This window comes from Phyllobates terribilis, unplaced genomic scaffold (assembly GCF_046119375.1).
Source record: "Phyllobates terribilis strain yellow unplaced genomic scaffold, ASM4611937v1 Scaffold_7__3_contigs__length_470593459, whole genome shotgun sequence".
In the NCBI taxonomy this organism is placed as follows: Eukaryota; Metazoa; Chordata; class Amphibia; order Anura; family Dendrobatidae; genus Phyllobates; species Phyllobates terribilis.
The window spans coordinates 108,888,942-108,907,096 of NW_027362767.1; the positions used below are offsets into that span (position 1 = coordinate 108,888,942).

Here is an 18,155-nt window from a genome sequence, read left to right on the forward strand (position 1 = left end):
TTAATGGCAGCAGTGCTGTCAACGTGATGTCAGCTCTCCAGACAATAACAGACACTGGGAGCGGGGGCAGAGACGCAGTGCTGGACCCTGGAAGGTCAAGTAGAGTACAGTTAATTTTTTTTTTTAAACAAATTGCAGATGGGACAGTAAAAAGCTTGTGAAAGATTTTTTTATTTTTTTTTTAAGCTGGGGGACCCCTTTAAAAAAAATGTTTGGTAACAAAACATTGGGAGCTCAAATATAAAAAACATAAATAGCTTAAAAAAAAAAAAGGCCAATAGGCACAAAATATTCCCGAGAACGATATATCAGTGGTATTTCTTCAATATGCAGTAGTGGTCAACATTAGTGATGAGCGAGCGTGCTTGTTTAACCCTTTCGCCGAGCACGTTCAAGTGGTTGCCGAGTATCTTCGGCATGCTCGTATATTATGTTTCAGTCCCTTTGTCTGCATGATTTACAGCTGTTAGACAGCCTAAACACATGCAGGGATTGCCTGTTAGGGAATCCTCACGTGTGTTCAGGCTGTCTTACAGCTGTAAATCATGCAGTCACAGGGACTGGAACATAATATACGAGCATGCCGAAGATACTCGGCAACCACTCGAACGTGCTCGGCGAAAGGGTTAAACGAGCACACTTGCTCATCACTAGTCAGCATATGTTATTAATTTAAAAAAAGGGGTTTTGAGGGTGGTGCCCAATGTAGCGGTCAATGGGAGGCCACATTGTGAAAGTTGTAGCAGCTTTCAAAGAGATTATTAGAAATGATTATTGATTATGGCTGCACGGTACAGCAAGACTGGACAAGCTCTGCAACCTTTCATTATCTGGATCATTGAGGATCCAGGGCAAACTGAACATCTGAAGGGATGTCCTATCCTAAGCAACATTTTTTTAGAATGGAATACCTTTAAAAGTAACCATTTATGGGGTTTTCCCATGAATGAAGTATTTTATTTATTTTTTTACTGAATAGACTTCCTCTGGTTAAAAAAAAAAAACAAGCAGAACTTTACTTGCCTCCTTCTTGCTCCAGTGCCGGTTCTTCACTGTTCATGCCCATCCAAGTTTTTATCCTCTAAATATATTGCAATCATTAGATTATATAGCACGGTGTTCTTACAATTCCTCATTTTGTCTTTCTACCCAGTAATTTTTCTCTTTTCCATTATGTCTATGACATCACGTGATTAAAAACTGACTAGCGGAATCCTTCTAAGCTCTATGTAGAAACAGGTAGTCACTTTTCCCTGTATGAGTCATGAGTCACTGCAAAAGTCTCTGGCAGGGGGAGAAGGGAGCAGCTGGGACAGGAGTTGAAGAGGGGAATGATAAATGCAGTGAAGAGACTTCCTATATTTCTACATAGAGCAGAGAAAACAGAAGAATTAGCTGGGTAGAAAGGCAAAATTTGCAATTTCAAGTACAAGGGGGTGCACCAAAAAGACAATTATTACTTCTTTCAATTTTTTTTTTATTCAAGATCACATCTTGAAAACATTAATCTCCTTCAAAATTCTGTCCATTAGATGATATTCACTTGTCCCAATGGGTTTTTACAGTGGTGGCCAAAAGTATTGGCACCCCTGCAATTCTGTCAGATAATACTCAGTTTCTTTCTGAAAATGATTGCAATCACAAATTCTTTGGTCTTATTATCTTCATTTAATTTGCTTGCAAGGAAAAAACACAAAAGAGAATGAAGCAAAAATCAAATCATTGATCATTTCACACAAAACTCCAAAAATGGGCCAGACAAAAGTATTGGCACCCTCAGCGTAATACTTGGTTGAACAACCGCTTCCGGTAACCATCAATGAGTTTCTTACAATGCTCTGCTGGAATTGTAGACCATTCTTCTTTGGCAAACTGCTCCAGGTCCCTGATATTTGAAGGGTGCCTTCTCCAAACTGCCATTTTGAGATCTCTCCACAGGTGTTCTATGGGATTCAGGTCTGGACTCATTGCTGGCCACCTTAGAAGTCTCCAGTGCTTTCTCTCAAACCATTTTATAGTGCCTTTGGAAGTGTGTTTTGGGTCATAGTCCTGCTGGAAGACCCATGACCTCTGAGGGAGACCCAGCTTTCTCACACTGGGCCCTACATTATGCTGCAAAATTTGTTGGTAGTCTTCAAACTACATAATGTCATGCACACGGTCAAGCAGTCCAGTGCCAGAGGCAGCAAAGCAACCGCAAAACATTAGGGAACCTCCGCCATGTTTGACTGTAGGGACCGTGTTCTTTTCTTTGAATGCCTCTTTTTTTTTCCTGCACACTCTATGTTGATGCTTTTTCCCAAAAAGCTCTACTTTTGTCTCATCGGACCAGAGAACATTCTTCCAAAACGTTTTAGGCTTTCTCAGGTAAGTTTTGGCAAACTCCAGCCTGGCTTTTTTATGTCTCGGGGTAAGAAGTGGGGTCTTCCTGGGTATCCTACCATACAGTCCCTTTTCATTCAGATGCCGACGGATAGTACGGGTCGACACTGTTGTACCCTCGGACTGCAGGGCAGCTTGAACTTGTTTGGATGTTAGTCGAGGTTCTTTATCCACCATCCGCACAATCTTGCGTTGAAATCTCTCGTCAATTTTTCTTTTCCGTCCACATCTAGGGAGGTTAGCCACAGTGCCATGGGCTTTAAACTTCTTGATGACACTGCGCACGGAAGACACAGGAACATTCAGGTCTTTGGAGATGGACTTGTAGCCTTGAGATTGCTCATGCTTCCTCACAATTTGGTTTCTCAAGTCCTCAGACAGTTCTTTGGTCTTCTTTCTTTTCTCCATGCTCAATGTGGTACACACAAGGACACAGGACAGAGGTTGAGTCAACTTTAATCCATGTTAACTGGCTGCATGTGTGATTTAGTTATTGCCAACACCTCTTAGGTGCCACAGGTAAGTTACAGGTGCTGTTAATTATACGAATTAGAGAAGCATCACATGATTTTTCAAACAGTGCCAATACTTTTGTCCACCCCCTTTTTTAGGTTTGGTGTGGAATTATATCCAATTTGGCTTTAGGACAATTCTTTTTGTGTTTTTTCATTGAAGACAAATTAAATGAAGAGAATAATACCAAAGAATTTGTGATTGCAATCATTTTCAGGAAGAAACTGAGTATTATCTGACAGAATTGCAGGGGTGCCAATACTTTTGGCCACCACTGTATATTATTCTTTACTAATGCTGTCAAATGCCTCCAGCTATTTTTCCTTAACCTCTCTACAGCCTGAAAAACGCTTTCCCAAGGTTTTTCTTCATTCTTGGGAATAAGAAGTCATCACAGGGGGCTAGGTTGGGTGAGTAAGGGTGGGTGACCCCTGATTTTTTGTCACAAGTCATCACGGGATGAATCTTGGTGTTACGACTATGATCCTGAAACAAAACAGGAGTCCGGCCAGTGGAAGAAGATGGCTTCATCACCCAGACCAAAAAAAGGAGTCCGGCCAGTGGAAGAAGATGGCTTCATCACCCAGACCAAAAAAAGCACGGCAAGGGAAAAACTTATTTGAAGTCCATGATGGTTTGTTTTTTTCAACATCAAAGGAGTCGTTCACGTTGAATTTGTTCCTCAGGGCACCACAGTGACCCAACATTACTATCTGAAAGTGCTGAAGCGATTGCATGAGGCAGTGTGAAAAAAAAGACAACTGAATTCTGGCCATTGGTGGACTGGCTGCTTCATCATGACAACACGCCTGCCCACACAGCGTTGCAAATCAACCAGTTTGTGGCGAAAAAAGGCATGACAGCGGTTTCTCACCCCCTTACTCGTCCGACCTAGCCCCTTCATACACAGTGCCATATAATATGATGACTGCAATATCTTAAGAGGATAAAAACTTTGATGGGAGGAGTGCTTCTTAATGGCTGTTAAATCACAACTACACATCACCGCTGCAACCAATCACTAGTATTAGCGGTTCATGCCATAAACAGAGGCAGCAATGAAAAGCCGGCACTAAAGCAGGTTAACAAAAGTGAAGCACCATTTTTACTTTTAACCAAGGAAGAAGAGACTTAAAGGGATTGACCACTACTAGGAACAACCCCTTCTTGATCTAAATATTTGGCCCTGATAAAAATAAAATGTAAAAAGCTTATACTCACCTCCTGTGCTGGCGCCGTTCCCCCGATGTCGGCACTCGTTCTTCCAGGGGATCCTGCGCTGTTGTGACTCCAGCGCTCAAGGAGAGCTGGCGTCACTGTCTCCACCTTCAGACAAATTGAACATTTAGACTATGTCCGGGCTGCAGCTGATCTGACTTCCTGTTCATGCTCAATTCGACAAGAGGCGGAGACAGTGACGCCAGCGCTGATGCTGTGACACCGGCGCCCAAACAGTGCAGGAGCCCCGAGGAGAGCGAGTGCCGACACTGCTGGAACGGCGCCAGCATGGGAGGAGAGTATAAACTTTATTTTATCAGGACCAAGTGTGGGGTGTGACAAGGAGTTGACCAAGTAATGGACAACCTTCTTCAGATTCATAGAACATGTAGACACCAAATGGTGAAAAATTTTGCGGACTTTCTTTAAAAAATTTTAAGCAATTCAAAACGGATTGATGGTATTAATGTGCATGGATATCCTTACATACTTTTATAGGCCTTTTTAAGTCCTGTTCATACAGAGCAGAGATATGTGGTCCATTTACTGTGTTTATTTTTTTAACAGGATAAAACAGAACTGCATTACTCTAGTTGCAAAGAAATGACACAGGTGTGAACGAAGCTAAACAATAAAGTCAAAAGAGTCTTTAGCCCCTACACGTGATAAAAGGTTTCCATTTAATAGTACCACCATTCTAAATAATCGCCCACACATTTAGAAGAAAGGTGTCAAGCTCCCCTCCATCATAGGGATTGTGGCGATCACTGGCTTAAGGCAGCAGCTGTTTTAACTAGATATCCCATGATGGCTTGGCTAGGCATCATATTGGAGGGAATGGCCTGCTCACATCTGGCAGGAGCTATTCGTATACAGATCATACCAGGTGTTAGAGGTACAGGTCTGCAGCACAGGAGAGGAGACAGACCGCGCCCTATGAGGCTCAGGCATGGCACAGTATGTAAGCTTCAGCCCACTGCAGTGAGCGCTACACAAGACTCATGGCTATAGCTTTACACTACTGCTATGTATGGTCCATGCCTTATGTTTTACTACTCATAAGCCTACAAGAGACAGCTGTGACATCTGATGTTATGATCACAGGAGAGAAGTCACACCGAAATCTATTTTCACCATAGTTTCTCCTTAAAACTCAAAGTTGTAAATTGCCTCTTCTGAGAGGAAGTTGACTTGAACTCTAGTGTCGCCTATTGGAAGTAGCGAACCTAAAGTCAATATTAACCCTTTTAACGAGCCCTGCCATATGACTTTGGATAAAAGCCAAACCAGAATCTCAATTTTCAGACACTGTTTCAGGGTGTTGCCCCTCGTCAGTGCAAAGTATGAGATCTGATTTGGCTAGGTGAGAGGCATTAGATTGGGAACAAAGGGGTAATGTTTCTCCTTGTGGAGAGTGACAAGCCGAACCTGGCATGTCAGAGTGAGGAGACTTATATGCCATGCATGCTCCTCTGGGAAATTAAATATGCAATTTGTCTCTTTAGAGAAGAAGAGGACAAGAACTCTATTGCCACCTATTGGAAGTAGCAATCCTAAAAGTCAATATCGACCCTTTAAAGAGCCTTGCCATATGACTTAGGCATGCATGGCGTATAAGTTTACTCACTGATATGCCAGGCTTGTCACTCTCCACAAAGAGAAACGTTACCCCTTAGATCCCAGTCTTAAGCCTCTCACTTAGCCAAATCAGATCTCATACTTTGCAATGATGAGGGGCAATACCCCGAAACACCATGTCTGCAAATTGAGATTCCCAAGTCATATGGCAAAGCTTGTTAAAGGGCTTCATATTGCAACTTTCAATAGGTGGCACTAGATTAAGTCCTCTTCCTCTCTGAAGAGACAATTTGCATATTTCGTTTCCCAGAGGAACACGGATGGCATATAAGTCTACTCACTCTGACATGCCAGGCCTGGCTTGTCACTCTCCACAAAGAGAAACATAACGCCATAGATATCTTGAAAATAATCACACACCAACCAAATAACGAACCTGAAATTGTGCTCTCATTACAGGTCATGAACAAAGAAGGGATACTAGAAAATGACGCAATAATTTGCATGTGATCATGGAAAATGTCCACTTACTCTTGGCCCCCTTTGACCCCTTGCGCTCCTTCATGTACTGCTCCTTCAGTTTATCTATCAGGGACTGGTCTACATCCCAAACCTCAGCAGTTGGGGACAGGACGTCCTTGTCTGCATGCAGATGTTAGTAAAAGAGAGAGCACATGTCAACATCTCATTAATGTGTTAGTACCTTTACATCACACACCTAGGATTGCTAGGCAGAGTTCACACTAGTGTTTTCATGGGATTAGTTTATTTTTTATTTCACGTTACTCACTTATATAGCGCCATTAATTCCACGGCACTTTACAGACATTATCGGCACTGTCCCCATTGGGGCTCACAATCTATATTTCCTATCAGTATGTCCTTGGAGTGTGGGAGGAAACCGGAGAACCTGGAGGAAACTCACACAAACACGGGAGAACATACACACTCCTTGCAGATGTCGTCCTTGGTGGGATTTGAACCCAGGATCCCAGCGCTGCAAGTCTGTAGTGCTACCCACTGAGCCACCGTGCTGCCCATTAATTCACAAAGATGCATCAGTGTGCATCTACTCCCAGATTACACGTCTTCCGTTCGGTTATAGGTGTATAGAGTACAGATATCGACATACATGAAATACCCACATTATCAGTGGCCACTGGGGTTACCCGCCTAAGCCAGTGATTTACTGATGGCTGGCATGTGCAGGCCCGGCAGCAGAAACCAGTGGATACTGGGTAAGGCGAGTATCACCTCTTTTACATATTTTCAAACCACTCAGACACAGGTTGGTGGATTGTACACCTGATCGAAAGAAAGGAAAAAAAATAAAAATCTTCTGAAGAACTTAAAAGAAGCTGTCAGTACGATTTGGTAAAGTAAAGACCTGGCTGTAATACTGATTACATTGATACCTTTGGTGAAGAAATCCACTTTGTTGTTGTTCTTTAACCCCTTACTGGCCTGGGGCTAAGTGAGGGCTCTGGCGCTGAGCCCGCACTGAACCAGGCACATATCAGCTGATTATTACAGCTGACATATGCCCGCAACAGCCGCCGGTGGAATCGCGATCCACCCGCGGCTGTTTACCAGTTAAATGCCACTGTCAATCTCTGACAGCGGCATTTAACATCGCCGCGTCGGCAGCGCGGCATTAGCCCTGCCCATCGGTGACCCCGTCACATGATCCTGGGTCACTGATGGGTGGGCATGACAACCAGGTGTCTGCAGCAGACCCCAGTGGTTGTCATGTAATGATCGCTATGAGCACCACCAGGTGGTCGGAGCTCATAGCAAGTGAGCATTTCGGCTACATAGAGGTGATCTGTTCATCACCTCTATGTAGCTGAGGCGATCAGACAGTTGCTGCTTCTAGTCTTCTATGGAGTCTATTGAAGCATGAAAAAAGTAAAAAAAAAAAAAGGGTTTTAAAAGAAAAATAAAAAAAATATATAAAAGTTTAAATCACCCCCTTTCGCCCCATTCAAAATAAAAAACAAACAAAAAACACATATTTGGTATCGCCGCATTCAGAATCACCCGATCTATCAATATAAAAAAAGAATTAATCCAATCGGTAAACGGCATAACAAGAAAAAAAAAATCTAAATGGCAGAATTACTTTTTTTGATCATCGCAGCATTGAAATAAAATGCAATAACGGGCAATCAAAACATCACAGCTGTCCCAAAAAAGTATCAATAAAAACGACAGCCCGGCACGCAAAAAATAAGCCCTCACTTGGTCCCAGATCTCAAAAAATGCAGCCTTTTTCTAATAAAAAACCCCCAAAAACTTTGGATTTTTTTTTCACCACTTAAATAAAAAAAAAAAAACCTATACTTCTTTGGTGTCTACGAACTCGTAATGACCTGGAGAATAATAATGGCAGGTTTTTTAGCATTCAGTGAACGTGGTAAAAGAAAAAAAAACAAAACGTGGAATTGCATATTTTTTTTTTTTTGCAATCTCACCTCACTTGGAATTTACTTTCCGTTTTCCAGTACACTATATTGTAAAACTAATGATGGCGTTTAAAAGTACAACTAATCCCGCAAAAAATAAGCCCTCACACGGCCATATTGAGCGAAAATTAAAAAAGGCTATGGCTCTGGGAAGAAGGGGAGCAAAAAATGAAAACGCAAAAACGGAAAATGCTCCGGTCATTAAGGGGTTAATCACAATTTGAAGTTTTTTGCCAATGAGATTTCGGTACACGTGGCCTTCTCCGCCCGGTCTGTGATTCCCCCGGCCCCTCCGCCCGCCTGCCTCCCGGTCTGTGATTCCCCGGCCCCTCCGCCCGCCTGCCTCCCCGGTCTGTGATCCCCCGGCCCCTCCGCCAGCCTGCCTCCCCGGTCTGTGATCCCCCGGCCCCTCCGCCAGCCTGCCTCCCCGGTCTGTGATCCCCCGGCCCCTCCGCCAGCCTGCCTCCCCGGTCTGTGATCCCCCGGCCCCTCCGCCAGCCTGCCTCCCCGGTCTGTGATCCCCCGGCCCCTCCGCCAGCCTGCCTCCCCGGTCTGTGATCCCCCGGCCCCTCCGCCAGCCTGCCTCCCCGGTCTGTGATCCCCCGGCCCCTCCGCCAGCCTGCCTCCCCGGTCTGTGATCCCCCGGCCCCTCCGCCAGCCTGCCTCCCCGGTCTGTGATCCCCCGGCCCCTCCGCCAGCCTGCCTCCCCGGTCTGTGATCCCCCGGCCCCTCCGCCAGCCTGCCTCCCCGGTCTGTGATCCCCCGGCCCCTCCGCCAGCCTGCCTCCCCGGTCTGTGATCCCCCGGCCCCTCCGCCAGCCTGCCTCCCCGGTCTGTGATCCCCCGGCCCCTCCGCCAGCCTGCCTCCCCGGTCTGTGATCCCCCGGCCCCTCCGCCAGCCTGCCTCCCCGGTCTGTGATCCCCCGGCCCCTCCGCCAGCCTGCCTCCCCGGTCTGTGATCCCCCGGCCCCTCCGCCAGCCTGCCTCCCCGGTCTGTGATCCCCCGGCCCCTCCGCCAGCCTGCCTCCCCGGTCTGTGATCCCCCGGCCCCTCCGCCAGCCTGCCTCCCCGGTCTGTGATCCCCCGGCCCCTCCGCCAGCCTGCCTCCCCGGTCTGTGATCCCCCGGCCCCTCCGCCAGCCTGCCTCCCCGGTCTGTGATCCCCCGGCCCCTCCGCCAGCCTGCCTCCCCGGTCTGTGATCCCCCGGCCCCTCCGCCAGCCTGCCTCCCCGGTCTGTGATCCCCCGGCCCCTCCGCCAGCCTGCCTCCCCGGTCTGTGATCCCCCGGCCCCTCCGCCAGCCTGCCTCCCCGGTCTGTGATCCCCCGGCCCCTCCGCCAGCCTGCCTCCCCGGTCTGTGATCCCCCGGCCCCTCCGCCAGCCTGCCTCCCCGGTCTGTGATCCCCCGGCCCCTCCGCCAGCCTGCCTCCCCGGTCTGTGATCCCCCGGCCCCTCCGCCAGCCTGCCTCCCCGGTCTGTGATCCCCCGGCCCCTCCGCCAGCCTGCCTCCCCGGTCTGTGATCCCCCGGCCCCTCCGCCAGCCTGCCTCCCCGGTCTGTGATCCCCCGGCCCCTCCGCCAGCCTGCCTCCCCGGTCTGTGATCCCCCGGCCCCTCCGCCAGCCTGCCTCCCCGGTCTGTGATCCCCCGGCCCCTCCGCCAGCCTGCCTCCCCGGTCTGTGATCCCCCGGCCCCTCCGCCAGCCTGCCTCCCCGGTCTGTGATCCCCCGGCCCCTCCGCCAGCCTGCCTCCCCGGTCTGTGATCCCCCGGCCCCTCCGCCAGCCTGCCTCCCCGGTCTGTGATCCCCCGGCCCCTCCGCCAGCCTGCCTCCCCGGTCTGTGATCCCCCGGCCCCTCCGCCAGCCTGCCTCCCCGGTCTGTGATCCCCCGGCCCCTCCGCCAGCCTGCCTCCCCGGTCTGTGATCCCCCGGCCCCTCCGCCAGCCTGCCTCCCCGGTCTGTGATCCCCCGGCCCCTCCGCCAGCCTGCCTCCCCGGTCTGTGATCCCCCGGCCCCTCCGCCAGCCTGCCTCCCCGGTCTGTGATCCCCCGGCCCCTCCGCCAGCCTGCCTCCCCGGTCTGTGATCCCCCGGCCCCTCCGCCAGCCTGCCTCCCCGGTCTGTGATCCCCCGGCCCCTCCGCCAGCCTGCCTCCCCGGTCTGTGATCCCCCGGCCCCTCCGCCAGCCTGCCTCCCCGGTCTGTGATCCCCCGGCCCCTCCGCCAGCCTGCCTCCCCGGTCTGTGATCCCCCGGCCCCTCCGCCAGCCTGCCTCCCCGGTCTGTGATCCCCCGGCCCCTCCGCCAGCCTGCCTCCCCGGTCTGTGATCCCCCGGCCCCTCCGCCAGCCTGCCTCCCCGGTCTGTGATCCCCCGGCCCCTCCGCCAGCCTGCCTCCCCGGTCTGTGATCCCCCGGCCCCTCCGCCAGCCTGCCTCCCCGGTCTGTGATCCCCCGGCCCCTCCGCCAGCCTGCCTCCCCGGTCTGTGATCCCCCGGCCCCTCCGCCAGCCTGCCTCCCCGGTCTGTGATCCCCCGGCCCCTCCGCCAGCCTGCCTCCCCGGTCTGTGATCCCCCGGCCCCTCCGCCAGCCTGCCTCCCCGGTCTGTGATCCCCCGGCCCCTCCGCCAGCCTGCCTCCCCGGTCTGTGATCCCCCGGCCCCTCCGCCAGCCTGCCTCCCCGGTCTGTGATCCCCCGGCCCCTCCGCCAGCCTGCCTCCCCGGTCTGTGATCCCCCGGCCCCTCCGCCAGCCTGCCTCCCCGGTCTGTGATCCCCCGGCCCCTCCGCCAGCCTGCCTCCCCGGTCTGTGATCCCCCGGCCCCTCCGCCAGCCTGCCTCCCCGGTCTGTGATCCCCCGGCCCCTCCGCCAGCCTGCCTCCCCGGTCTGTGATCCCCCGGCCCCTCCGCCAGCCTGCCTCCCCGGTCTGTGATCCCCCGGCCCCTCCGCCAGCCTGCCTCCCCGGTCTGTGATCCCCCGGCCCCTCCGCCAGCCTGCCTCCCCGGTCTGTGATCCCCCGGCCCCTCCGCCAGCCTGCCTCCCCGGTCTGTGATCCCCCGGCCCCTCCGCCAGCCTGCCTCCCCGGTCTGTGATCCCCCGGCCCCTCCGCCAGCCTGCCTCCCCGGTCTGTGATCCCCCGGCCCCTCCGCCAGCCTGCCTCCCCGGTCTGTGATCCCCCGGCCCCTCCGCCAGCCTGCCTCCCCGGTCTGTGATCCCCCGGCCCCTCCGCCAGCCTGCCTCCCCGGTCTGTGATCCCCCGGCCCCTCCGCCAGCCTGCCTCCCCGGTCTGTGATCCCCCGGCCCCTCCGCCAGCCTGCCTCCCCGGTCTGTGATCCCCCGGCCCCTCCGCCAGCCTGCCTCCCCGGTCTGTGATCCCCCGGCCCCTCCGCCAGCCTGCCTCCCCGGTCTGTGATCCCCCGGCCCCTCCGCCAGCCTGCCTCCCCGGTCTGTGATCCCCCGGCCCCTCCGCCAGCCTGCCTCCCCGGTCTGTGATCCCCCGGCCCCTCCGCCAGCCTGCCTCCCCGGTCTGTGATCCCCCGGCCCCTCCGCCAGCCTGCCTCCCCGGTCTGTGATCCCCCGGCCCCTCCGCCAGCCTGCCTCCCCGGTCTGTGATCCCCCGGCCCCTCCGCCAGCCTGCCTCCCCGGTCTGTGATCCCCCGGCCCCTCCGCCAGCCTGCCTCCCCGGTCTGTGATCCCCCGGCCCCTCCGCCAGCCTGCCTCCCCGGTCTGTGATCCCCCGGCCCCTCCGCCAGCCTGCCTCCCCGGTCTGTGATCCCCCGGCCCCTCCGCCAGCCTGCCTCCCCGGTCTGTGATCCCCCGGCCCCTCCGCCAGCCTGCCTCCCCGGTCTGTGATCCCCCGGCCCCTCCGCCAGCCTGCCTCCCCGGTCTGTGATCCCCCGGCCCCTCCGCCAGCCTGCCTCCCCGGTCTGTGATCCCCCGGCCCCTCCGCCAGCCTGCCTCCCCGGTCTGTGATCCCCCGGCCCCTCCGCCAGCCTGCCTCCCCGGTCTGTGATCCCCCGGCCCCTCCGCCAGCCTGCCTCCCCGGTCTGTGATCCCCCGGCCCCTCCGCCAGCCTGCCTCCCCGGTCTGTGATCCCCCGGCCCCTCCGCCAGCCTGCCTCCCCGGTCTGTGATCCCCCGGCCCCTCCGCCAGCCTGCCTCCCCGGTCTGTGATCCCCCGGCCCCTCCGCCAGCCTGCCTCCCCGGTCTGTGATCCCCCGGCCCCTCCGCCAGCCTGCCTCCCCGGTCTGTGATCCCCCGGCCCCTCCGCCAGCCTGCCTCCCCGGTCTGTGATCCCCCGGCCCCTCCGCCAGCCTGCCTCCCCGGTCTGTGATCCCCCGGCCCCTCCGCCAGCCTGCCTCCCCGGTCTGTGATCCCCCGGCCCCTCCGCCAGCCTGCCTCCCCGGTCTGTGATCCCCCGGCCCCTCCGCCAGCCTGCCTCCCCGGTCTGTGATCCCCCGGCCCCTCCGCCAGCCTGCCTCCCCGGTCTGTGATCCCCCGGCCCCTCCGCCAGCCTGCCTCCCCGGTCTGTGATCCCCCGGCCCCTCCGCCAGCCTGCCTCCCCGGTCTGTGATCCCCCGGCCCCTCCGCCAGCCTGCCTCCCCGGTCTGTGATCCCCCGGCCCCTCCGCCAGCCTGCCTCCCCGGTCTGTGATCCCCCGGCCCCTCCGCCAGCCTGCCTCCCCGGTCTGTGATCCCCCGGCCCCTCCGCCAGCCTGCCTCCCCGGTCTGTGATCCCCCGGCCCCTCCGCCAGCCTGCCTCCCCGGTCTGTGATCCCCCGGCCCCTCCGCCAGCCTGCCTCCCCGGTCTGTGATCCCCCGGCCCCTCCGCCAGCCTGCCTCCCCGGTCTGTGATCCCCCGGCCCCTCCGCCAGCCTGCCTCCCCGGTCTGTGATCCCCCGGCCCCTCCGCCAGCCTGCCTCCCCGGTCTGTGATCCCCCGGCCCCTCCGCCAGCCTGCCTCCCCGGTCTGTGATCCCCCGGCCCCTCCGCCAGCCTGCCTCCCCGGTCTGTGATCCCCCGGCCCCTCCGCCAGCCTGCCTCCCCGGTCTGTGATCCCCCGGCCCCTCCGCCAGCCTGCCTCCCCGGTCTGTGATCCCCCGGCCCCTCCGCCAGCCTGCCTCCCCGGTCTGTGATCCCCCGGCCCCTCCGCCAGCCTGCCTCCCCGGTCTGTGATCCCCCGGCCCCTCCGCCAGCCTGCCTCCCCGGTCTGTGATCCCCCGGCCCCTCCGCCAGCCTGCCTCCCCGGTCTGTGATCCCCCGGCCCCTCCGCCAGCCTGCCTCCCCGGTCTGTGATCCCCCGGCCCCTCCGCCAGCCTGCCTCCCCGGTCTGTGATCCCCCGGCCCCTCCGCCAGCCTGCCTCCCCGGTCTGTGATCCCCCGGCCCCTCCGCCAGCCTGCCTCCCCGGTCTGTGATCCCCCGGCCCCTCCGCCAGCCTGCCTCCCCGGTCTGTGATCCCCCGGCCCCTCCGCCAGCCTGCCTCCCCGGTCTGTGATCCCCCGGCCCCTCCGCCAGCCTGCCTCCCCGGTCTGTGATCCCCCGGCCCCTCCGCCAGCCTGCCTCCCCGGTCTGTGATCCCCCGGCCCCTCCGCCAGCCTGCCTCCCCGGTCTGTGATCCCCCGGCCCCTCCGCCAGCCTGCCTCCCCGGTCTGTGATCCCCCGGCCCCTCCGCCAGCCTGCCTCCCCGGTCTGTGATCCCCCGGCCCCTCCGCCAGCCTGCCTCCCCGGTCTGTGATCCCCCGGCCCCTCCGCCAGCCTGCCTCCCCGGTCTGTGATCCCCCGGCCCCTCCGCCAGCCTGCCTCCCCGGTCTGTGATCCCCCGGCCCCTCCGCCAGCCTGCCTCCCCGGTCTGTGATCCCCCGGCCCCTCCGCCAGCCTGCCTCCCCGGTCTGTGATCCCCCGGCCCCTCCGCCAGCCTGCCTCCCCGGTCTGTGATCCCCCGGCCCCTCCGCCAGCCTGCCTCCCCGGTCTGTGATCCCCCGGCCCCTCCGCCAGCCTGCCTCCCCGGTCTGTGATCCCCCGGCCCCTCCGCCAGCCTGCCTCCCCGGTCTGTGATCCCCCGGCCCCTCCGCCAGCCTGCCTCCCCGGTCTGTGATCCCCCGGCCCCTCCGCCAGCCTGCCTCCCCGGTCTGTGATCCCCCGGCCCCTCCGCCCGCCTGCCTCCCCGGTCTGTGATCCCCCGGCCCCTCCGCCCGCCTGCCTCCAGTCTATAAATGAAAGGTCATTGCTTTCTCAGTGACTGCATCCTCTGTATGAAATCTCAGCAGTGACCCCGGACATTCACAGAACAAAGGCAGACGGAGGGGCTGGGAATCAGACAGGGAGAAGACCCCGTGCACCGAAATCTAATTAGCATTAAACTTCAAATGCCGATTACAGAAGAACTACAGAGAGGATTTCTTCACCAAAGGTATCAATGTAATCAGTATTACAGCGCCATTACAGCCATGCATTGCCCTTACATTATAAAATCGTGCTGACAGATAGTCTTTAAAGAAAATAGAAAGTATTGGAGGTCAGAGATTTCCTGAAATAGAGATTATAGTAATCAGTTGCCAAATCTCCTCTATGGAGTTGAGAAAATAAAAACAGAAGTGTGAACCATGCCTTACAGAGAATCTGGCACTCCGGCCACCCTGTTACAGTACGGACCTTAGGAGGATTGTACAATTACACCCTGTAAACAGATTTTTGCCAAATGAGGGCTGAAAAAAGGAGATTACGTGCATGACATGATCCATCATCGCCATCATGTGCTGCATCTGGCGGATTACTGGATGTCTCTATACTTTGCACCTTTGAGGGGGGGGGGGGTTATTAAGTGGGTGTAATTACACTGACTAGCATAACCCTCATAAGGGAATCACTGATGGTCCACTGTAAAAGTCTGCCATTATGACAGGATCTCTAGGATATGAACGTCCAGGGAAAGGCTTATCATTAGTATGTTACAGACACATAGCTTAGTAAAAGAATAAGATATCAGTGCTGTCATTTATCCCATTCATGGTGAATATACAGTATTATTTTAGGTTACACAAGCACCTCTTTATATTAGAGCATTACTGTGATGTCAGCTATAGTACTCCTGTATAATGGTGTGCAACGTGTCGACCAGGAGGAGGGCGCTGAAAAGAACTGTTCTCCAATCCCCCGATGCCGCTCAGCAGCTCCGATGCTCCTGCTGCTTACCCTGACATCACGTCACAGGCGCTGTAATGCCAGGAGCCCACATGTCATTGTGGCAGGCACTTAATGGGTGTAAATGTACCCAGTAATATCACAGACATGCTGTTTCTAATACATCAGTCCACGTGGCAGGCTTTCTTTTAAGTGTGCCTGTCGCCAGGTCGCAAGTGTCTAGTTTTTGCTCTTATTTTTTATTCCCGCTGTTCCCGATTTTGCAGATTTTTGTTTTTTTCAACATCCCCCACACGACTCCAGAGATGCGGGCCTTTTTATTTAGTGCTAATTTTTACAAGGGGGCGTGGCTCAGAACATAATTATGTGGCGCAGCCTAAAGACACGCCCCAGAGGAGCAAGCGAGACCACACAGATTTTATTTATTTATTTTTTTTAATTTTTAAAAATATTAAGTCCAATCTGTCTGAAACTGTATGGTGGATTTAAAATCAAAGGACTACTGAGGGCAGCAGCGGGAACAAAGTAGTCACTTCTGAAAAGTCCTTTGTAGGACATCAGATATCCTGCACCAAAAGGAGAAACAAAGATTGAACAGGGGCAAGTTTGGTTAAGGTTCTGTTCACACATGTATTATTTCTCTGACAGGTCTCAAATAGTTTTTTGAAGGTTAAAATGTTATATTGGTTTAAATTAAAGAAAAAAAAAAACACAAATTGAAAGATTTAGTCATGGATTTGCCAAAAATATAAACCTTGCAGCCAGTGTGAGCAGGACCTAAAAACGTTCTACAGGATTTCATCCCAATGTAAGCGCTCACATTCATCATTTGACACAATTTTGATCTTTAAAATAGAATTATGCTCCTGTCATATGTGCTTACAGCTTTAAGGGATAGTCAGACAAATGTGATAATGAAGGTACAGATAACGATGGCATATTTCGGTACTACGCTTTATGTATGGTGAAGGTTTCCCCACAACCTAAATCACTGCGTCCACACTGGGATTACAGAATCCCCCACCACACCAGTGACGAAGATGGTGTGGGCCAAATGCAATGCAAACAATGCATGGGAAGAATGTTCTGAACATGGTTATGCAAACTATTTCGCCTTAAACAGACTGGAAAGTTGATGCTCGAAGACTCAAGAAACATGCAGCCGAGCCCAGTTATAACCAGTAACAGGATGAAGAAGAAGAATTGGACTAAACGTTACAATCTACAATTACCAGTACTATGTAGGCAGACCTACAGAACCGATAAGGGTTTGTTTTAATGGGACTGGAAGGGCCTACAGATGGTCCTTCAATGGCAGAGGTCAATGAGGAAGGGGGAAAATCAGGCTTGTTTCAATAGGAGAGAAGCTACCTGTCCTCGGTTTACCCCCCTCTCCCAATGGAAATGGTCAAATATGTTTGGCCTATTCAATAAGCGGCCAACTTCGTGCATAACACATGACCATGTCTCCAGACAGAAGTTCTGCTGCACAAGTCTCATCAACATGCATCATAGAAAATCTGCAGTGTAAATTGAATAGTGCTGCAGATTTGACATGGAAAGATGAACTCCGTGGTTAAATAGCAACAGATAAATCACGTATGGACATACAAATAAGCAGACAGAAGTGGCATAAACTGATGTATTTTTGAATCAGTATGGAATCCATAAAAAACATCAGGAGGCGGCTAATGAAGATGGGCGAAGCGTGCATCGGGCGCTGGGATGAGGAGTCTTTACTGCACCAAGTAACATAGTAACGTAGGTTAAATACCTAGATCCATAAAGTTCAACCTCCCTCCCCCAATTGTACTGGAACTAGGCCTCAAATGTATTATCACCATTTTTATTATTACTGCACTATTACAATTACAAATGAACCAGTTTAATACAAAAAAATAAAACTAATTAAAAAATTATACTGTTATGATAATACTAAAATCCCTGTACCTAAATCTGTTGATCCAGAAGAAGGCAAAAACCCCAGGACACATTCAGCCAATTTGCATCACGGGGCAAAATTCCTTCTTGACCCTGAGAAAAGGTGATCAGTACTAGAACCCGGGATCAAATGTACTACTATAGGTGTAACATTTTCCCTAATTTAACTGTAACCCATAATGTTATGGGTATCAAGGAAATCATCCAGCCCTTTTTTGAAAGCTTTTATAGTGTCTGCCATTACTGCCTCTTGTGGTCGGTATTCCACAGTCCGACTGCTCTGACTGTAAAGAACCCTTTCCTGTTTAGGTGCCAGAATCCCCTTTCTTCCACCCATAATGAGTGCCCCCTGGTCCTTAGTATGGTCTTTGGAAGGAATAAGTCATGTTCTAGTCCTTTGTTAGAGTGTTATTTGTTTGGGGGGCATAGGGCAGGGCACCGGGGCCCTGCGCTTTTTAGCTGCTTTTGCCTTTTTGTTTTGCCAAAACAATCTTAAAGAACATACATATCCTTTCAATTATTTTTTTTTAGTGTCAGAAAGAAGCAATCAGATGTGGCCAATTAGTTTGACAAAATCAAAGCCGATCTCTTAGTTTCTGCAGGGCAATGCTTATAGGCAGGCACTTTATCCTGCTAAAACAAGACGCCTTTGGAAGTTCTTGCAGACGTCACCATCTTCACCTGACATGATAACTTCTCTTAATCGCAATTTCAAAATGACATACCCGTTCTCTACTAAAACTTCGCACGTGCACATGTAAAGTTCATACTTACTTCCGTAGCAACAATCTGCTAGAAATACTGAAGACCAATTGTTATCAATACCTCCTTGTACACAGGACGTGCCCCAAATGCCTAATAGGTGTGGGTGCTGGACCCCAAAGAGGAACATGGCTCCTACATTTGCCGATTTGCAGCCATTCCCGCCTCAGTG

The 18,155-nt window shown here is 53.7% G+C and overlaps 1 protein-coding gene across 8 annotated transcripts in view; it reads right to left on the reverse strand.

The window, feature by feature from the left end:
• STRN3 (striatin 3) overlaps positions 1–18,155 on the reverse strand; it is a 54,657-nt gene that overhangs the window by 14,378 nt on the left and 22,124 nt on the right. For 4 of the 8 annotated variants that reach the window (XM_073639060.1, XM_073639063.1, XM_073639058.1 and 1 more), the window contains exon 8: positions 6,223–6,333. The exons of the other annotated variants lie outside the window; for them this stretch is intronic. In XM_073639060.1, coding sequence (XP_073495161.1) covers positions 6,223–6,333 — 111 coding nt within the window. The remainder of the gene's footprint in view (positions 1–6,222; positions 6,334–18,155) is intronic. 8 annotated transcript variants of the gene reach the window in all.